This window comes from Sceloporus undulatus, chromosome 3, assembly GCF_019175285.1.
Source record: "Sceloporus undulatus isolate JIND9_A2432 ecotype Alabama chromosome 3, SceUnd_v1.1, whole genome shotgun sequence".
Classification (NCBI taxonomy): Eukaryota; Metazoa; Chordata; class Lepidosauria; order Squamata; family Phrynosomatidae; genus Sceloporus; species Sceloporus undulatus.
Window position 1 is genome coordinate 217076864 of NC_056524.1, and position 18886 is coordinate 217095749.

Consider the following 18886-nt stretch of genomic DNA (forward strand, 5'->3'; position numbering starts at 1 on the left):
GATGATTTTTTAAAAATGTTAATCTAATGCATGTTTCTTAGGCATGCTCAAAATGGAGGACATTTTGGCATTATTCCTAGACAGAAGGCTGAAATGTACTTCTCTTTCTGGCCAAATCCCCCCCCCCATTCTACAAGAACATTTCCCACTTCCAAGCAGGCATAGCATTTGCAAACCACAGGCAGTCCCTGTGCCATTGCAAACTACATTTCCCACTACAGCAGCCACATAGCATTTGCAAGATCACAGGCAAACCCTTGTGCCACTGCAAACTACATTCCCACTTCCAAGCAGGCATAGCATTTGCATATCACAGGGCAGTCCTTTGTGCCTTTGAAAACTACATTTCCCACTTCCAAGCCTTCTTAGGAATTCCCCCCTTCCACCTTTTCCTTGCCCCCTCCAACCCCCCCAAACCCCTCATCCCCTCCTTTTCCCAGTATGTCTCAACTAGGAGGGATTTATGGGACAGATCCAAAGCCTTTTTTCTACTCTAATGGGGGCAAGCCTGAGAAGCCCTGGACCCCTGAGAAGAAGAGAGGGGGCTTAGAGAGAGGAAGAAAGAGAAAAAGAAGATGAGGAGGGGGAAGAAAGGAAGAAAAAAGGAGAGGAGGAAGAGGAGGGGAAGAGGAGGAGAAGAAAAAAACCGGAATAACAAGAAGAAGAGAAGGAGGGGAAAGAGAAAGAGAAAGAGGGGAAGAACAAAAAGCAACTTGCCTGCAAAGCCCTCTCCACTTGGAAATTTGGAGCATGCCCAAATAAGGAAGCAGAGGGCTGGCCAATACAGGCAGGGCAGTGCAGCAGACCCTGCCCCTGCTTTGTTCAGTCCTGCTGCTGCTGCTCTAGGCATGTTTCACAGGCAGCACTCTATAGAAGGCAGGCAGCAGCCCTGGGAGCTCAGAGTTGGGCAGCCCCGCGGGGGCGGGGGTGGGACGGGACCGGGCATGCCCCCCCAGGGGGCAGGAAAGTCCCGCCCACCACTGTGAAATGGCAAGCCTAGTGGAGGGAGAAGCCCTGCCCCTGGAGACCAAAAAGCCCCGCCCCCTGACACACTGCCTCCGCCCCAGGGTGTAAGCCCCGCCCCCAGCACATGGTCCCTGCCCCAGAGGAAGAAGCCCCACCCTGGCACGCGAACCAAGAAAGGTTAGCCATCACTGGGCTAGGCCCTGTGTGGCTCCTTCCTGAGCCCTCCTTCCCAGCAAGGCCTAGCATGGCAGCTAGGCCTTGCATTACTAAGAGGGAGGAGGTGACCGGGAGTTCCGGGACAGCTGCTATCCCCAGGACGGGACGTTCCAGATGGTTGAAAAACCATGAATGTCTTGCCTGGAACCGGGATATGGCAAGCCTACCTTAAGGTGAACCTATCATGAGGTTTCTTGGCAAGATTTGTTCAGATGAGGCTTGCCATTGCCTTCCCTGAGGCTGAGAGTGTGTGACTTGCCCAAGGGTTTTTGTTTTAGTTTTAAAACATGGGGAGGCATGGGAGTGCAAAAATAATTTGGGTCATATATAGTCATATATGTTGCAGTTTTTCCACTCTTGGCCTGAGGTTTAACTGGGAACAAATGCTTCTGCCCCCATCAGCAATTCCATTAGCTGGCAAAGCAGAGAAGCCACTCAAAGGGGAGAAAATAAACAGTTGGAAAGCAAGTTGCATCCACACATATGCTTGCAGATCCTATTGCACCTGTATTTTCCCATACTGGGCTGTAAATGTACCTGTAGCTGGTTGCAGTACAGGTTAACACAACATTATTATTTTTACAAAAATTGTGAACTAGGAAATTATAGACTTGCCAGTTACCCTTCAGCTCTTAATTCTCAGGAATATTGTTGAGAGGGGAAAGCTAAATAATGAATAATATCCCAAATTTGCAAGATGCAAGTGCAGTAACCGTAATACTTTTTACCAGAGCACCTATAAACTGAAATTAATTTGTTAGACTTGGGAAGTCTTGTGGTAGGAATATAACCATCACTGTTTACTCTAAAATGACTGTGTTTTTAAAATCATGTTTGATTGAAATTCATGACTAGCTCAAATATTTTAAGTCCCGGTAGAGCACTCCATATGGTTGCTTGCATACAGCCTAATTCTGTCAAAAATATGTTTTTCCCCAAAAACAAATAGCCTTGAATTATGTCTTTCTGTTAATTACAGAGCTTGAAAAAGTTAAGTTTTGGGACTACAACTGGCTATGCTAGAGGGGGATACTGGGAATTGTAGTTTCCAAACTCTGCTTTATTGCCGTGAAGCTCTGGAGTGCGCCAATTTTTAACTGTGTTACTTGGGGCAAAATTGCTTCTGCTTGCTGTTAGTAGCTGGAAAAAAAATTAGTAAAAATAATTTGAAAACCCATTGTATTGAAGAACAAATTCATGTCTATTTAACATAAGCCAGCACAAAAAACATCTACCCAGATGAGTGCTTGTATTATCGGTCTCTGAGTTCTTCTGCTGCCCATTAAATCTTTCATAGACATTAATTATAAATAAAAATGTGCAAGAAACAAGCATAGCAAAGTACAACTTTTCTTAGCAATTTCAGAGTATGGCTTCATCTGGTGCACTGTTCCATATTGTAATATGCTGCTTATATACATTTATGTTGCATGGAACAATGCTGGACTATATGGCATGACAGTATGTGCCTTTCAGTTGCCTATTAAGCTTATTATTATTATTATTATTATTATTATTATTATTATTATATCCCACTCTTTTCGCAAAACTGGGAGGCTTACAATATTAAAAATAATACAATTAAAAGCATACGAAAAGGTACATTAAAATAGAATTAAATTATTACAGTATTAAAACAAATCACATGTTAAAAGAATAAAATACGGTACAGTTAAAAAGGTTAAAATATTGTAATCACTTTTAAAAAATGTAACATTCTGGATCATTCTTTAAAAGCTTTCTTTTTATTGCAATCCCATAAATGGCATTCCCATAAATCTCGTAAATTTTTTAAGGCAAGGAATACTCAGAGCCTTGTCGTGTTAAAACAAACCTGGCAGGCAAATGGAAAAGCGTGTTTATCTTTCTGTCTCTGCATGATGTTAATGTTTTCTTCCAGTCATAAAAGTGTGGGAGAGTGTCGTAAAAGTGTCCCTTTTGCCAAGCTGGAAAAATCCGTTTCACAAAAAGTTTTTTTTTTACCACCCCTGCCATGGTTTTACAACTGGAAGAGAATGAAAGTGCTTCAACATTATGCAGAGACAGAAAGGTAAATGCGCTTCTCTCCATTTGCCTGCTGAGTTTGTTTTATGTGATAAGGCTCTCAGAGGTAGTTTGCCATTGCCTTCTCTGAAATTAGCTCAAAGCACCTGTTATTCTGTGGAGGTCTCCTTTCCAAGTTCTAATCATGTCTGACCCTATTTAGCTTCTGAAATCATATGGACCTGGTGCTTTTGGGGCATTTAGGCAGATACACCATATACTATAACAATAAAATAATGCTATTATACCTGTTTTTGCCTAGCAGCTTTATCAAATGAGACTTCTTTTCGAGTTGTTTCTAAAAACACTATTTGATTGCTATGCTCTCTTTTCTTACACATTTTAGGGAACCTTCCCAAGACTGAAACCTTAGTTCACACTAAAAACTTATCACACGTAGTATTTGGGTCTGCCTACCCATTACCACCAACAAGAAATTATCCCTGCCCCTTTTCCTAGTTTGGCACATGTGCACACACACACACACACACCATTCATAGGTGCTCTCCTGAAATATAGATGAAAACCGTCTTTTTAAAACATCTTTTCCCCCTTTGTTTGGGAGCAGCTTCCTGATGAAGAGAGGTCAGACTTAGCGTCACACTTAACTGATTGCTGGCAGATGACTAGTCTGATGTATCCCAATTCTGTCTTTCATCTGCCAGCAATTAATTCAGTTTGATGCTAGAAGAAAACAGCAAGAAAGGGGCAGAGGGTTGATGAAATAAATGCTTTTTAAACCATATGACTCTTTTCCACTTATATTTCCAGGTGTGTGTGTGAGAGGGGGGGGGAGAGGGAGATGGAGAGAGAGGGAGAGACAGACTCCGGAACACTGTTATGAGGCTAGATAGAGAAGGCAATGAGCAAAGCTTTCCTTTATAAACTTCTCTGACAAGCTCTAGTTGGGGAGGGCATCATTTACCAATGACTATGGTGCTGCTTTAGTGCCAATTTTGCGTGGTCAGAGTTGGTCAGTGGGCATGCTTTTGGAGTGCTTTGGTTGTAGCTTAGGTGCCTTTTGCCTACCAGTGATAAAAAGAAAAAGGGTGGAAATTCCAATTTGATTTCCATTCAGTTGGCAAAGTAACAGAAAATTTTAATTTTCCCCCCTCTGTAGCCTTCCATAATCCACGGCTAGGTTTCTATATAGAGATATCTCTGTTAAACAATATGATACAATATGAATATTAACTACATAAGAAAACAACTTCCACCTTGATTTAAACCTTTTCCATTGACAACCCACCCGCATGCTCTACTAGTGCTGTCAAAGCTGAGATCTGACTCAGGGGAGTACTAGCATGCAACGACTCTAAAAAGCTGAGTGGGAGAGGATATCTCTTTGGAACGCAAGTTGTGGTGAGGTAGAAAATGTGGACTTCTCTTGAGTGGGCAGGGCAGCAAGGAGTTTCCACAACTTCTGAACCTGCACAACACAATTCGCCCACTGTGGCATCTGTTATCCTAGAAAAGGTGTTAGGAGTGCTATTTCTACACTTTTGATCCCTGTAGTCCTGCTAGGCACAACGTTTCCGTCTGCTAATTCTTGCCTTACAGTGATGACAGCAGACTTTTCAGTCCATGTAACAGGATGTCTAGAATTGGTATACTCTCATACTAGGATGAAACTACCTGATTTGTCCCAGGATTCTGCCTGTATTCCTAGCTTGCATCACACACACACACACACACACATACACAGCATTAAGTCAGGTATCTGGGTAGCAGTGCTTTTGGTGAGATTTTTGTTACAACAGGAATGTTCAGTTCTATAGATTGGAAACATTACTTTTTGGGGAGAATATAACTCCCAGATTCCCCCCCCCCAGACAATATAGCTTGTGACTATGCCTGCTGGGAGATTCTGGGAATTGTATTCCAAAAAAGTAACTTTTCCAAGCTCTGTTCTGCAATCTGTTCTTGAGCTTTCCACAGATCACCAAGCAAGTAAGCATGGCTATTATATCATATGGAACGGAGGAAGCTGATGATGCTGGTCTTACATGGCAGGAACCATTTTGGTAAAACTGAACAGATCTCTGGTGTGTGTGCACACATGGGTGCACACATGGCTGCATGCATGTCTCTCTGTGAGCAACCATGCCTTTAAAACGCCACTGCATTTTGTGTGTTACAAACTGGAGCCAAAAACCAGCAAGCATTCCTGACAGCTGAGTCTCCATGGAAATTTAGCACACTAAAAGAACACAGCTATTTTAAGAACTGAACTAAAGTTGGGAAACGTATCTGTGGGAAACAAGCTGCTTTTCAGCATTCACAGTAATTTAAGAGGGAAGTGGCTGGAAGAAATGGACTGTGTGGCAAAAACAGCATACATCTCCCTTGGAAGGGAATTTGATCTCATTTGGAGGAGACCATTATGGGGAACGGGGGAAGAACAGCCCTTATGTGCTCTAAATTAGGATTCAGTTTCTCAGCTGAGGGAAAGACATTGTTATTTATTTTAGACAGAATAACAGCTCTTTGAAAGATTTCAGCCAATCAGTTGGCTTTAGCCTTTTTCAGCCAATAATTTCTTAGAAGATCTTCCAATTCTGGATATTATTTTGCTGGTACTAAGCCAAGAGACTTGTTAGATTAGACCATAAACCCACCTAGTTCAGAATTCTGTTCCCACAATGGCCAACCAGATGCCCATGAGAAGCCCATAAGAAGGACATGAGTATATTAGTGCTTTCTTGCTCATGTACCCCAGCAACTGCTATTCAATGGCATACCACTGCTGATACTGGAGATAACATAAAGCCATCCTGACTAGAAATGATTGATTGCCTTATCCTCCACCAGTTTTCTAATCCGCTTTAAAAACTGTTCAGATTGACAGCCATCACTATATCTTCTGGTAATGAATTTCATTACCACCACTGTGTGTGGTAGATAATCTTTTTGTCTGCCAACTGAATCTCCTGGTAATTGATTTAATTAAAAGGTGCAAATACTTTTACATTTCACAACATTCATACCCAAGCAATTCCGCCCCTTCCACTCTCTTTTCTTCTTTGCATGTATACTTTTAAAATCCAAATTATTTCTTTTTTTCCAAAAAGTTAGACAACTTACAAAATTGGGGATACTAAATGCAAGATGTTTTCAAGGTCAGCAAAGCATCATGACCAGGCATGGAAATTGTTATATTTCATCATGCTATTTTGAGCAACAGAATCACCAGGAATAAGAGTGACAAAGGGTGACACTTGTATAAAGTCTGCATGAACTAGGAACTCAAAGCAGACAATTTATTATAATTAGTTTTATATTATTTAAAAGGAACTAATGCTTTTAAAATTGTAACAAAATGGAAAAGCAGCAAAGATGATGTTATAAATGGCACAACTCTATGGCAAAACTGATGATAAAAGTCACAAAGTGACATAGAATAAAACAAATATTATAGTTGATATGTAAAATGAAGCCACATGAATTGATTTATGAGTGTTACTAAAACAACCTCTAAGGCAGGAGGGGGCAAATTGCAGCTGTCCAGATGTTGCTGGACTGTAACTCTCATCAGCCTTAACCAGCATAGCCAGTAGGTATACTGAGAGTTGCAGTCTGATAACATTTGGAAAAATGGCCTTTGCCTACCTCTGCTGTAAGACATTTTGCTTTAGAGGCAAAATGTGGGTTTTGTAGAGGCTGGACTGAATTGGAGCCTTATCAAATAAGAAAACAAAGTAGAAACAAAGAGAGTAGTGGCTTTCTCCATACCTAACCACATGATGCTGTAGCACACCAGGTCTCTTCCTGTGAGAGATGGTTATATAAAATTTGTATTTTGTTGAATAGAATTTTCCAAATAGAAAAAGGACAATATCACACGACTGAAATTGGAAGTATAATCCAGTGTCATCCTGAACAGAATAATGCATATTGACGTTATTGCGTGGAAGGTTACCACACGTGATCACTGGCAGTTCAAACACACTCCAAACCCAGTCATGCATCAATCCACAGTTAAGTAAATTCTGTGAACTAGCGAAGTCACAAACCCTATTCCTAGGTAACTTTGCACTCAGTGTGCTGTTGTTTGGTGTGATGTCCTTTGGTCCTGGTTTCCTCCCCCCTCCCAATCTGGAAGGGGGGGGGTCCCATGAAGCCACGCTGCAATTCCGCTTCAATTTTGCTTCTGCTTGTCCTTCAGCATTGCTGAGGGGGGGCTGCTGCCTGCTAATTAATAGGCATGGACCCAGAGCTATTGGATAACCATTATATTCATGTTTTAACGTGACAAGAGTGAATATATGCTCATTTTAATGTGAATAGAGCATGTTCTTTCAACCATCCTTCTCGACCCCCCCAACCTCTTTTGTAAATTGTGGGGTTCCTTGGTTCCTCTCTCTCACTCGCCTAAATATGCTATGCACCAGTCATCTGGAGTCTCACTGAGCATGAGCAAGGGAGCCAATTCGCAATTAAGAACCCACCGATGTGATGGCTTACTTTGCACAGAATCTGGGTCACGTTCAGGGGGGCATTACAGTGAATTTAAGGTGTGATAAGTAATCACATAATTGCGTGAATTTTCGAATTGATCTCGCTATCTTCTCTTTTGAAATTGAGAGCCTCCCGTCCCATTTGATAAACTCCAAAAACACAATTGTAAAAGCTCCAGCAGGAAGAGAACCAAAGAGCTACGATGTCATGAAGTAAGGCATGGAGAAAGCCACTTCTTTCCAGCTCTGTTTCCTTATTGTTTCCTCATGCAATAAGGCTCTTCTAGTGCGCATATTAATTTACTTTACATTTGTACCTGAAGATGATTTAAAAAAAAGTCCTCCACACAGACGTTCATATTGGATAATCAACACCATTCAGTCCTTGGAAGTACATAAGACTAAAACTAAATCATTCCACTTCATGTTATCAATCTGAGATTTACAGATGATGATAGTTATAACCAACAGATCTATGTTGCCAAAGAGCACTCATTTATAACTGTAGAAAATCCATAGTTCTCCAATCTTGTTCTTGTTTAATGACAGAAGGTGCATCTACACTGTAGAAATAATGCAGTTGTTTGACACCGCTTTAAGTGCTGTAGTTCCAGCCTATGGAATATTGGAATTTGTAGTTTTACAAGGTCTTTAGTCTCCTCTTCTAAAATGTCTCACAAAGCTAAAAATCCCAGGATTCTGTAGGATGGAGCTACAGTGTTTAAAGTGGTGTCAAACTGCATTTTCTACAATGTAGATGCACCCAAAGTTACAAAATGCAGTTCAAAAATTAAACTTTTTTTTGCTTTTCCCTTCTTACTTCACTGCTCAGCAAAGGAATACCATGAAGCTGAAAACAAGTCTAGATGGTTCCTGCTGAGCAAGAACCAGCCTCATTCAGGTCTGTAATGTAGTAGCCTATAATTTCTGTACAAAATGCTCTTTGGATGTACTTCACTTGTGATATTTCCCATTTCCATCATTTGTACCTTTTGTAACACAAATGTTTTCAATTTTCTTTTTCTTAAAGAAAAAACTGCTAAAGTTGCAATATAAGAATCTATTTTAACGTTGTATAGCTTTTGTTGGTTTCTGATGTTTAGTTGAGTTTTTGTTAATATTAGTCCTGCAACAGATTTCATGAAATATATGTTGATAAACATAAAAACATCCATGATTTTGTGAACAATATCAGATGATATTAACATGAACCCTGGGAAAAATGTCCATGCTGATTGCCTTCAGGACTCTTCCTGTGATCTCATCATCTGTGATGTTCACTGTAAAGACAAAAAGAACACAGACACTCCAGCTTATTTACACACTAACTGGCACAGTAGTGTATTTCCTAAACCTGGCCTCAAGCAATATAAAGTAATCTTGCAAACACTAGGAAAATTTGGCCTAGGATCAAGAAATGACGCAGGAGAGTGACTGATTGAATTTTGTGAAGCCAACAGTTTGTTCATCACAAACATTCTTCAAGCAAAGAGGCAACTGTAAACATGGATTCTTTCTGCAAAAAACAGACTATGGCACAAATCATGAAAATTTAGAGTAAGAATAAAGAAGAATGTTAAATCAATCATTGTGCCAAAATACATCTGGAAGAACTTGCCTGTAGAATTTAAAGATAGTGTAAAAAAATAGATTTGCACTGTTTAGCCTATTAGACTGGGAGCCACAAGAACTCTGGACTGGAGCAGGGACCTTGTGAGTGACCAATGCAAAAAGACAGTATCTGCAGCTAAAAAAGAAAGAAAAGTCCTGCTGGATGACAGATGAAATGGTTCAAGCAGTTAAGGATAGGTGAGAAGCAAAAAGGGACATAAATAGAGTCAGAACCCTGAACACAACTGTTCAACAACTTTTACGCAGAGACAAAGAAAACTACTATAACAACCAATGCAGCAAAGTAGAAGATGATGATGATGATGATGATAAAAAAGGTAGAACGAGAGACCTCTTCCACAAGTTCCAAGAAATAAAAGGGAAATTTAAACCAAAAGTGGGGTACTCTATTACCGGCAGGGGAACACACTGCATGATCAAGAAGAAATAAAAAGACAATGGAAACAATACAACCTAGAACTAGTTAAAAGAGATGAAACGATGAGCGATTCATTCAAGGAAGAACCATTTGAAGATGAACTTGGTTTTAGAAAGTGAAATAGAAGCTGCACTCAAAGCACTTGGGAGGAATAAATCACTCATAACAAATGGTATATGAATAGAGCTGTTTCAAGCTACAGAGACAGAATCTACTTTAGTTCTTATTAAATCTATCAACAAATATGGAAAACAAAAGTGTCCACAGACTGGAATCACTTGATATACATTCCAAGAAAGGGGGTACAAGGGATTCCAATAACCATAGGTCCATAGGGCGAGATCATCGGGAGACATGGGGCGGGGTGTTATCAGTATGCTGATAACACCTAAATATATTTCTCTATGTCTCAGACTGATGCAGTGACTAAGGAAGGCATCTCTCCTCTGAGTGCCTGTCTTGAATTGGTAATGGACTGGATGAGGGAAAACAAACTCAAGTTGAATCCAGGTAAGACGGAGGTACTAGTAATAGGGACTCCCAATCCAGGAATGGAGTTATGTCAGCAAGTTCTGGATGGGGTCACACTTCCCCTGAAGGACTCTGTCCGCAGTTTGGGGGTGCTCCTAGACTCATCTCTCCATCTGACGGCTCAGGTGGATGTAACAGTCAGGAGCACTTGCTTTCAGCTTTGGCTGATATGCCAACTGTGTCCCTTCCTGTAGCAGGAAGACCTTGAAACAGTAGTACATGTGCTGGTAACCTCTCGGCTCGACTTTTGTAATGCGCTCTACATGGGGCTACCTCTGTGACAAGTTCGGAAACTTCAACTGGTACAGAATATGACAGCCAGGCTGGTTACTGGCACATCTAGATTTGCCCACATTACACCAGTTTTAAAATTCCTTCACTGACTGCCTGTTAGTTTCCGGGCAAGATACAAAGTGTTGGTTTTAACCTTTAAAGCCCTACATGGATTGGGTCCTGACTTCTTGTGGGAACGCCTTCTCCCATATCATCCTCCCTGCACTCTTCATTCTGCTGGGAAGATTCTGCTTCAACCAAAGAGGACTAGTCTTTTGGCAGTGACCCAGCGTTTCTTTTCAGCAGTTTCCTAGATTCTGGAATGACCTGCCAGACGAGATCTGTCAGATTAGCACCTTGGAAGCCTTTAAGAATGCTATTAAGACGGATCTCTTCCGGCAGGCCTTTCCAGACTAGGTCCACCTCTATATTCCAGTCTCCCCCCCACTTCCCTCCCCTTTTCTCCATCCCTTTTCCCATCCTATCTGGTCCCCTCTATACATTTCTTTTTTCAAATCTTCCACTGATTTTAACTGTGATTTTATACTATTGTTTTAATATCTGTCTGGTTTAATCTCTTTTTAGTATTACTATGTTTTTATACTGGGGGGGAGAATAGGAGTTTTTAGAATTTTAACTGTATCTTGTTTTATTGTTGTAATCCGCTTGGATTCCAAGTGATTAAGCGGAATATTAATAATAATAATAATAATAATAATTGCATTAATCTACACAAGCAAAGCGATGCTAAAAATGGTACAACAAAGACTTTTACCATATGTCTTTTTTTTTATCCAGGACGTAAACCAAATTTGATTGTCCGTTTTTCTTGCCTTCCTTTTTCAAGAAGGAAAAACAGGAAGAATAAAGGAAGAAAGAGAGAAAAATGTTTCTGAACTAAAAGGAACAAGACAGATTCTTATGTTTCTATCATAAACCCACCGGCACAGTTGTCCTGCTGACACTCCCATCTTCACTTTGGTGTTTTCTGTGGTGGTGGTGGGGAAGTTCTGAACTTTCTCGATAATCACGCCCCTTGGTGTTTTGCATGTCAAGTACTACCTGGCTTTTTGATGGAAGAGGAGGCTTGCTTTGCCCTACTTCAGACCTTGAGAATTTGACAGGTTTCTTGAATGTTGGCTGTCCAGGGTCTAAGTTGGCACAGAACCTCTGCCTGTTCTGAGTCTTTTCAATCACTGCAGTCTTTTCCTCAGAATGGCTGGAACAGGTATATGAGCGAACTCTGGGTGTGGAGGTGAGGAAAGGTGGAGAAGATTGTTGTTTGACAGAAGGCTTGCTGGCCTCACTCTCCTGTAACTTGGTGAAAGGAAAGCTCTGATCAGGAAGAGTTGGGAGTTCTTTTCGTGCCACCTTGAAAAAATCCTGATCCTTTTTAGACTGCAGCTTGTCCTTGGATTTTGTGAAGTCATATAATGGGTTGTCAATCATTTCTGGTTTTGAGTATGCTGCTTCAGGTAGCAAGGGTTCCGTCATGCTTTTCCTCACCTCAGCATATCTGGAGTGGGTTGGGAGACAACAGCCAAAGGGGAACTGAGTTAAATGTAAACCATTAGGTAAAGTGAATTGGTTGCCTCAGCCAATTGGCTTCACCTAACAATAATTAAAATATACTAAATTGGTAGGTAATCTATTTTATTGCTGTGGAAAGGGAGAGGTAAATTGGATTTTTTCCTCAGGTACCAAAATCACTTGCTTGATCATAGGTACTATGCATCATGACTGGGAAGGGAAGCTGTTCAGGAAACGAAATGTCTTGGGCTTGCCAAGGAGAAATGTTAAACAGAAAAGAAAAATGTGTTGTCTGAAGAAGGGGGAAATGGAGATACTGAATTTCACACGATAGTGATGATGTTTACATTGACTCCCCACCATTATAATTGTAGAAATAAATGGAATGTTATCATCTGGTTTGGGGATAATTTGTTAAACGTCAGTATAGTGTCTGTATACTGTACTTAAGAGTGACATAAATATTGTATTGTACTGCAGTCCTAAGAGAGCTAGTGGTGTAGGGGTTGAGTACTGAAGTTGAATCCCTGCTCAGCCATGGAAACCCACTGGGTGACGATGGGCAAGTTGTACTCTGGGACTGTACCCATGGGCCAAAAGGCCTGTGTTCCCCTTGGCCTAGTGTCCCTGTTTGGACAATATGGGCCAACAGTCCCGAACTGGGATCTGGCAGACCAGATGCTAATCCAGTGGTTCCAGACCAACCCCAGCCCAAAGTGTCATTACCTCTGTCTTTATTAACCATCTGTTTGCAGTGGAATTTCTTAGAAAATTTGCTGTGACAGCAGAGAGACCACATGGCAGCACACCCCCTTACTTACCAATGTGTCGTGTTCCCTGGGCCACGTGGGTGAAGCCAGATGCCCTGTTTCTGCCCTTATGGGCCATGGTGGAAACCACTGAACACAATGGTGGCAGCTCCATGGTGCAGCAGTAGGCATCCATGCAAACACCTGCCTGTTGCTGCACTGACCCAGATGGGTCCTGGGGGTGGGAATGGGCTAGAACCATGGGTGGGATACCATGGGGTTGACCCATGGTATCCTGCCCATGCCTCTCAGCCTCAGAAGAAGGCAAGAACAAACTCCCCTCAAAACAAATCTTGTCAAGAAAACCTATGATGGGGTCACCTTACAGTCACCAGAAGATGAAAACGACTTGAAGGTGCACACAACAACAACAGCAGTCCTATATACTGGAATAGGAATTAGGTGGACTTTCTGTTGGGCTGCAAATCACAGTTCTCCAGTACTGACTATGCAGGCTAAAGCTGAATAACATCCGGAGGCCTGTACAGTTCCCATTTCAGCTATATATACTTCAGTGAAACTTACTTTTCAGTAGCAACATGTAGGATTGTTCTATATAGCACTCCAGAAAGCTACCCTGCATCCCAGCCATGGGAGAAAGGAATGGTACAGACAATAGAATCATAGAGGCTGGTCCTCTCCCTGTTGGCCTTTTTATTTCATAGAATCATAGAGTTGGAAGGGACCACAGGGGCCATCCAGTCCAATCCCCTGCCATGCAGGAACACAATCAAAGCACCCCTGAAAAATGACCTCCAAAGAAGGAGACTCTACCACACTCCAGGCAGCGTCATCCACTGTCAAACAGCTCTTATTGGCAAGAAGTTCTTCCTAATGTTGAGGTGGAATCTCTTTTCCTGTAGTTTGCACTCATTGCTCTGGGTCCTAATCTCTGGAGCAGAAGAAAAGAAGCTTGCCCCATCCTCAATATGACACCCTTTCTAATAATTATACAGGGCTATCATATCCCTTCTTAACCGTCTCTTCTCCAGGCTAAACATACCCAGATGCCTAACTCACTTCTTATAGGGCATGGATTTCCAGACCCTTCACCATTTTGGTTGCCCTCCTCTGGACACACTTCAGATTCCAGGGATTTCTAGAACCATCAAGCTGGCTATAGACCACACTGTAAACACCAACAGCACCAGAAAGGAGCTTCTGTCACTCTCACTTCTAATGTAGGGGTAGGCCATAGCAGAAGAGCCATAGCAGCTCATCTCATTCCACAGCATATAAAATCTGCATTGCTTAGGTGAGGAAGAATTGTATCTCCATGCCATAGATTTCAGTGCTGATGGCACCTCATTTCAAATTTTAACTTCAGTTGTTTAGAATTGAGAACCAGTGTGGCATAGTGGTTTAAGCATTGGACGATGACTCTGGAGATCAGGGTTTGATTCCTTGCTTGGCCCTGAAACCCACTGAGTGACCTTAGGCAAGTCAAATGTCCTCAGCTTCAGGGGAAGGCCGTTTGTTCAAGATTCGAACAACTCTTGCCAAGAAAACTCTGTGACGGGTTAGCCTTAGGGTTGCCATAAGTCAGAAATGACTTAAAGGCACACAACAACAACAACAGGTTCAGAATTTGGCAGCTTGTGTTCCTCCAAATATTGTTGGACTGCAACACCCATCATCCCTCACCACTGGCTCTGCTCGATAGGGCTGATGGGAGATGCAGTCAACATTTAAAGGGGGACAAATTGTCATTTTGGCTGTAATTTAAAGGTGCCTGCATTAGTTTCTACCCAGCACTTACTAATCATTCAAAACACTGGAGAATTATTCTACTAAATAGCAAAGAAAATGTGATGAAATCATAGCATCTGTAACCAGAAAACTCACAGCTGATCCTTTCGGTTGCTTGTAGGCTGAGTGGATGTTTTTTGAAAGCCTGGTGACAGATTGGAAGGTGTGGTGGGAGACTCTAGGCCCATCAGAGAGGGGCTGTCTTTGGATTGTGGATCATAACTCCAGAAGGCAGGCACTTGGTCTGGTGAAGGGATCTGTTTAAGCTGACCTGTTGCAGAGAATGACTGAGAGGCAGTGGCAGTCCATAAATAGTTGGTATTATTGGTATCTGTGACTGCTGTACAGCTGAAAAAGGTGATGGAAGAAAAACATAAATAATGTTCACAGAAGATGCAGTTACAATAGTGATGCACCTGTCCTATTTGTTAGCTACTTATTTGGGCACAAGGGATCATTATCCTTTCATGTGGGTTGTGTTGATTAGGCATCAGTTGGGGTCTTATTGTATTAGGATCCATGAGGAACATTTTTTAAAAAGGGAGAAGAGAAGAAGAAAGTTACAAAATATGAGTTAGTTACAGAAAAGAGCTGATCTAGGATGTATGCGCACTGTAGAAATAAAGCAGTTTGACACCACTTTAGTTGCCATGATTCTGTTTTACAGAATCCTGGGATTTGTAGTTTGAAGAGGCACCAGAGCCCTCTGACAGACTAGTCTGAATACCTCACCAAACTTCAAATCCCAGGATTCCACAGGGTGGAACAATGACAGTTAAAATAGTATCAAACTGCTCTATTTCTGCAATGTTGAAGACCAGATTCTAGATTCTAGATGATCTCCCTGGTTTAAGGCAGTGGGACTATTTCTGATGCTATGGAAATAAGTACCTTTTTAGACTGCCAATTCCAGGCTATGCAGCAAAAATATAATTAATATACAAAAGGAAACATTCCTTACAACTACAATGCTTCAATAAACAAGCTTGTTAACATTTTTTATATTAGAACACATTTCTTGTGCAAAAGGGGGGTGGGGGTGGTGGTGCATGATGGTATTTTCCAAGATGGTAGATAAGTTTAAGGATTGCATGTAGAACCCAAACTCATGGGAAGTGCTGGACATGAGCCTTTGGCACCCAACCTGAGCTCCACAGCTTCCCAAGCCAGTACAAACTAACTGCCACTTGATTGCTACTAGAGATCAACACCAATTGACCACCATTTCAGACAAAGACTTTGCAGAGTCCCCCTAAAAATCCTCCTCATTCACCACTGGGAATGATGTATATGTGTGTGTATGTCCCTGATGTGACAGCAAGACATACAATCAATGCAATGTGTGGACTACAATTTCCCTAATGTGAGGCTATGGGGTTACCGCAAGAGATCTTCTTTGCATGGCTCATCTAGAGACACTGTTGGAGTTCCTCGAAAGCGAGCCATGGCTGCTGCTTCTTTGGCCATCAAGTGAGTAGATCTTCTGTTGGATGAAGTACCCCTTTAAGGAAAAGGCAGGTTAGTGAGTGACAAAATCTGTGCCCACTTTTTTTCAAACATACTAGCAACATGGTGCTTTTTTCTCTCCAAGCAGATATTACTGTACTTTCCATTACCTTACTCAGAGAAAGTTCTTAACATGTTTGGATTATTTTTCTTTAGTTTGTCAGGAAGGGCTGTATGTAAGCAATGCTCCCAGATCAACTTGTTTGTTTTGCGTTACCCTTAGGGTCGCCAGAAGCCAAAAATGACTTGGAGGCACACAACAACAACAAGCACACTACTGTTTGCAAATCCAGATCTGCCTGAGGGCACGTTCAGCCATCACGTCAATCACTTTTGCACACAAGCAATTAGCTGCCTCCTGAAACCTACCTATTTGTCTGCTCCCACTCTCTGCAATAGTCTACACAGCTCTTTGCTGTTTTTTGTCCAGCAGTCTCATCCCGTTCAATCTTTACAAAATCTGAAGAAAACAGATACAAAAGAATTAAGAGTGTGTAAGGTTATGGGTTTATAATTTTCAGGTTATAAATCTCTTAAAAGCTAATGTCTGTTCTCAGCATCAAAGCTATTGATTTTGGTTGTCTTCGGACTTTATCATATGGGCAAAAAAGACAGGAGCCTAACTAGATGCTCCTGTCAATATCACACAATAACGTGAAGATTATCACACAATATTGTGCGATTTTGCAATTATCCTGCAATTGTCATGTGAGTAAAGAGGAATTCTAGCACCACTTTTTATTCACAGGACTTTCCTTTTCCTATTTTACTTTTTTTTACAGATCTGACTGTTAGGGTGTGGGAGACTTTCTTTCCCAGAGTGACCAGATACCCTCCCTTTCCAGGATATGCCCTACATTTCAGCCTTCTGTGCAGGAGGAATTCCAAAATGTCCTCCATTTTGAGCATGACTATGAAACATGAATTTACATTTATATTAGTGGTTTTTTAGCTTTTATTTGATCATGTCCTCCTACATTTTAAGGTACCTTGTCCTTCTTTGTGGTTAGGACATCTGGTCACCCTGTTCTTCCCAGTTTTAAAACTGAAATAGAAAAGTAAAATAAAAAACTCTGAAGTCTATATTACTGACAACCAGGCAGAGGGCCCCCTTTCTCTGTTCATGTTTTAGAAGCAGGAAAAGGAAATGGAAACCTATCACTGGATGTTTTTGTGCCTCTCTCCTATGAGGGGGAGGATGATCTTTCTGACTTTAGAAGCCATATACTCTTATACACTCTGTTACCAGGATTTTTCTTTAGGATTTCACAGTGACTCAGGCTCCTACCTACATAAATTACATTTTCCTTGCAGGAGATTATCTGAAAACACTTCCACTCCACCCTTTCTGTGGGCCTGTGTGGACAGATTTCCCCTGCCTTTTTTTTTGTGTGTGTGTGTAACCAAATACAGCGAAATTCATGGCATTTGTAATTCATTATCATCACTGTCATTGGCCTTTGTCTTGATGAATTTAAGCTTCTCCAACTATTTCAGTAGAGTCAGTGCCTTACCATATAGTTTTTCTCTCTGTTTCCCTTGGGATGTTTGTAGTTTAAATTCCCCGTAGAAGACACCCGTATTTTCCCCATGGTGTGTGAGTACAGTTTGGATGGGCACTTGGGATTCAGTGGCTCCACTCTGAAGGGCAATGCAGCCTTCACCTAGAAAAGGAGAAAGGATCTGATTTTGACAAAATGGAAATAACCATGTTGAGTCCCATTTTGGGAAAAAGGTGGAATAGAAAGCAAACGAATGAATAAAGTAGCAACTCAGACTAAACAAGGAGGGGTCTTCATTTCTATGTGGGCTTAAAGGGCAGTAAGCTGAATATACAATGGCTTTTGTCCAATAAACAGGCATAAGGACTTCATGGTAAGGCTGTATACCTTGGTGGGAATTGTGTCAGTCACCAGAAAATGCTGGACAGCAACTCAGAATAGTAGCTATGGCAGGTTCTTGCTCCTGCTGCTTCCCCAGCAGTAAATTTCACTCAATGAAATAAAACTTACTTTTTCAGTAGCCATGTACTAGATCAGGGGTAGGCAACCTTTTTGAGCCGGGGGCTGGGTTGCTGTCCCTCAGACAACTGGGGGGCCGAAGCGGAGGGTGGAGCTTCCACCCTCTGGGGGTGGAGCCTCATGCCAGGGGTGGAGATTCCACCCTCCAGGGGCAGAGCCACACACCAGGGGCAGAGCTTCCACTGAAGCTGCAGAGGAGGAGGAGGGGTGTGCTGACTGATATCATCATCATCATCACCACTATCATTGTTAAAGCAGACCTTTCAGCAATAAATGCACCGAAAATACACAGAAATGCACTTTGAAAAGTCACACTGTCTTGCCTTCAGAAATAATAAAAATATTGAAATAAAATAAAAAAATAATGAAAATAATGAAATAAAAAAACAAAAATAAGTATTGTATAATTTTAAAAAATTAATTTTAAAAAAATTTAAAAAAAAAAGGCAGACCTGAAATGACTCACCTTTCCAATTCCTCCTCCTCTGCTTTCTCATCCTCCTCCTCCTCCACTTTCTCTTCCTCCTCCTCCTCCTCCTCCTCTTTCTCATCCTCTTCCTCGCGCTCCTTCCCAGCCTGAGCGGAGCCCGGGCCCCAGACAGGCCGAGGGGTAAGCCAGCGACCGTGGGGAGGCGGGGAAGGTAGCGGGGCGCGCGCAGGAGGCGCCGCCTCCACCTTCGCCTCCTCCGCCCCAGACATCGCTGCCTTCCTCTTCCTCCGCCTCCTCTGCATGGC

At 41.8% G+C, this 18886-nt stretch overlaps 1 protein-coding gene and 1 long non-coding RNA gene across 2 annotated transcripts in view; one reads left to right on the plus strand and one right to left on the minus strand.

Annotated features, from left to right (window-relative positions):
• Positions 1–1116: 1116 nt before the first annotated feature.
• LOC121927087 lies at positions 1117–12460 on the plus strand. Its single transcript, XR_006103135.1, has 3 exons — positions 1117–1355; positions 8515–8583; positions 11335–12460. It is a non-coding gene; the product is annotated as an uncharacterized LOC121927087 (long non-coding RNA).
• INPP5D (inositol polyphosphate-5-phosphatase D) overlaps positions 11467–18886 on the minus strand; it is a 99623-nt gene continuing 92203 nt past the window's right edge. The window contains 5 exon segments of the mRNA XM_042460630.1: positions 11467–12052; positions 14721–14972; positions 16006–16125; positions 16500–16590; positions 17645–17794. Of these exon segments, the coding sequence (XP_042316564.1) occupies positions 11467–12052; positions 14721–14972; positions 16006–16125; positions 16500–16590; positions 17645–17794 (1199 nt within the window).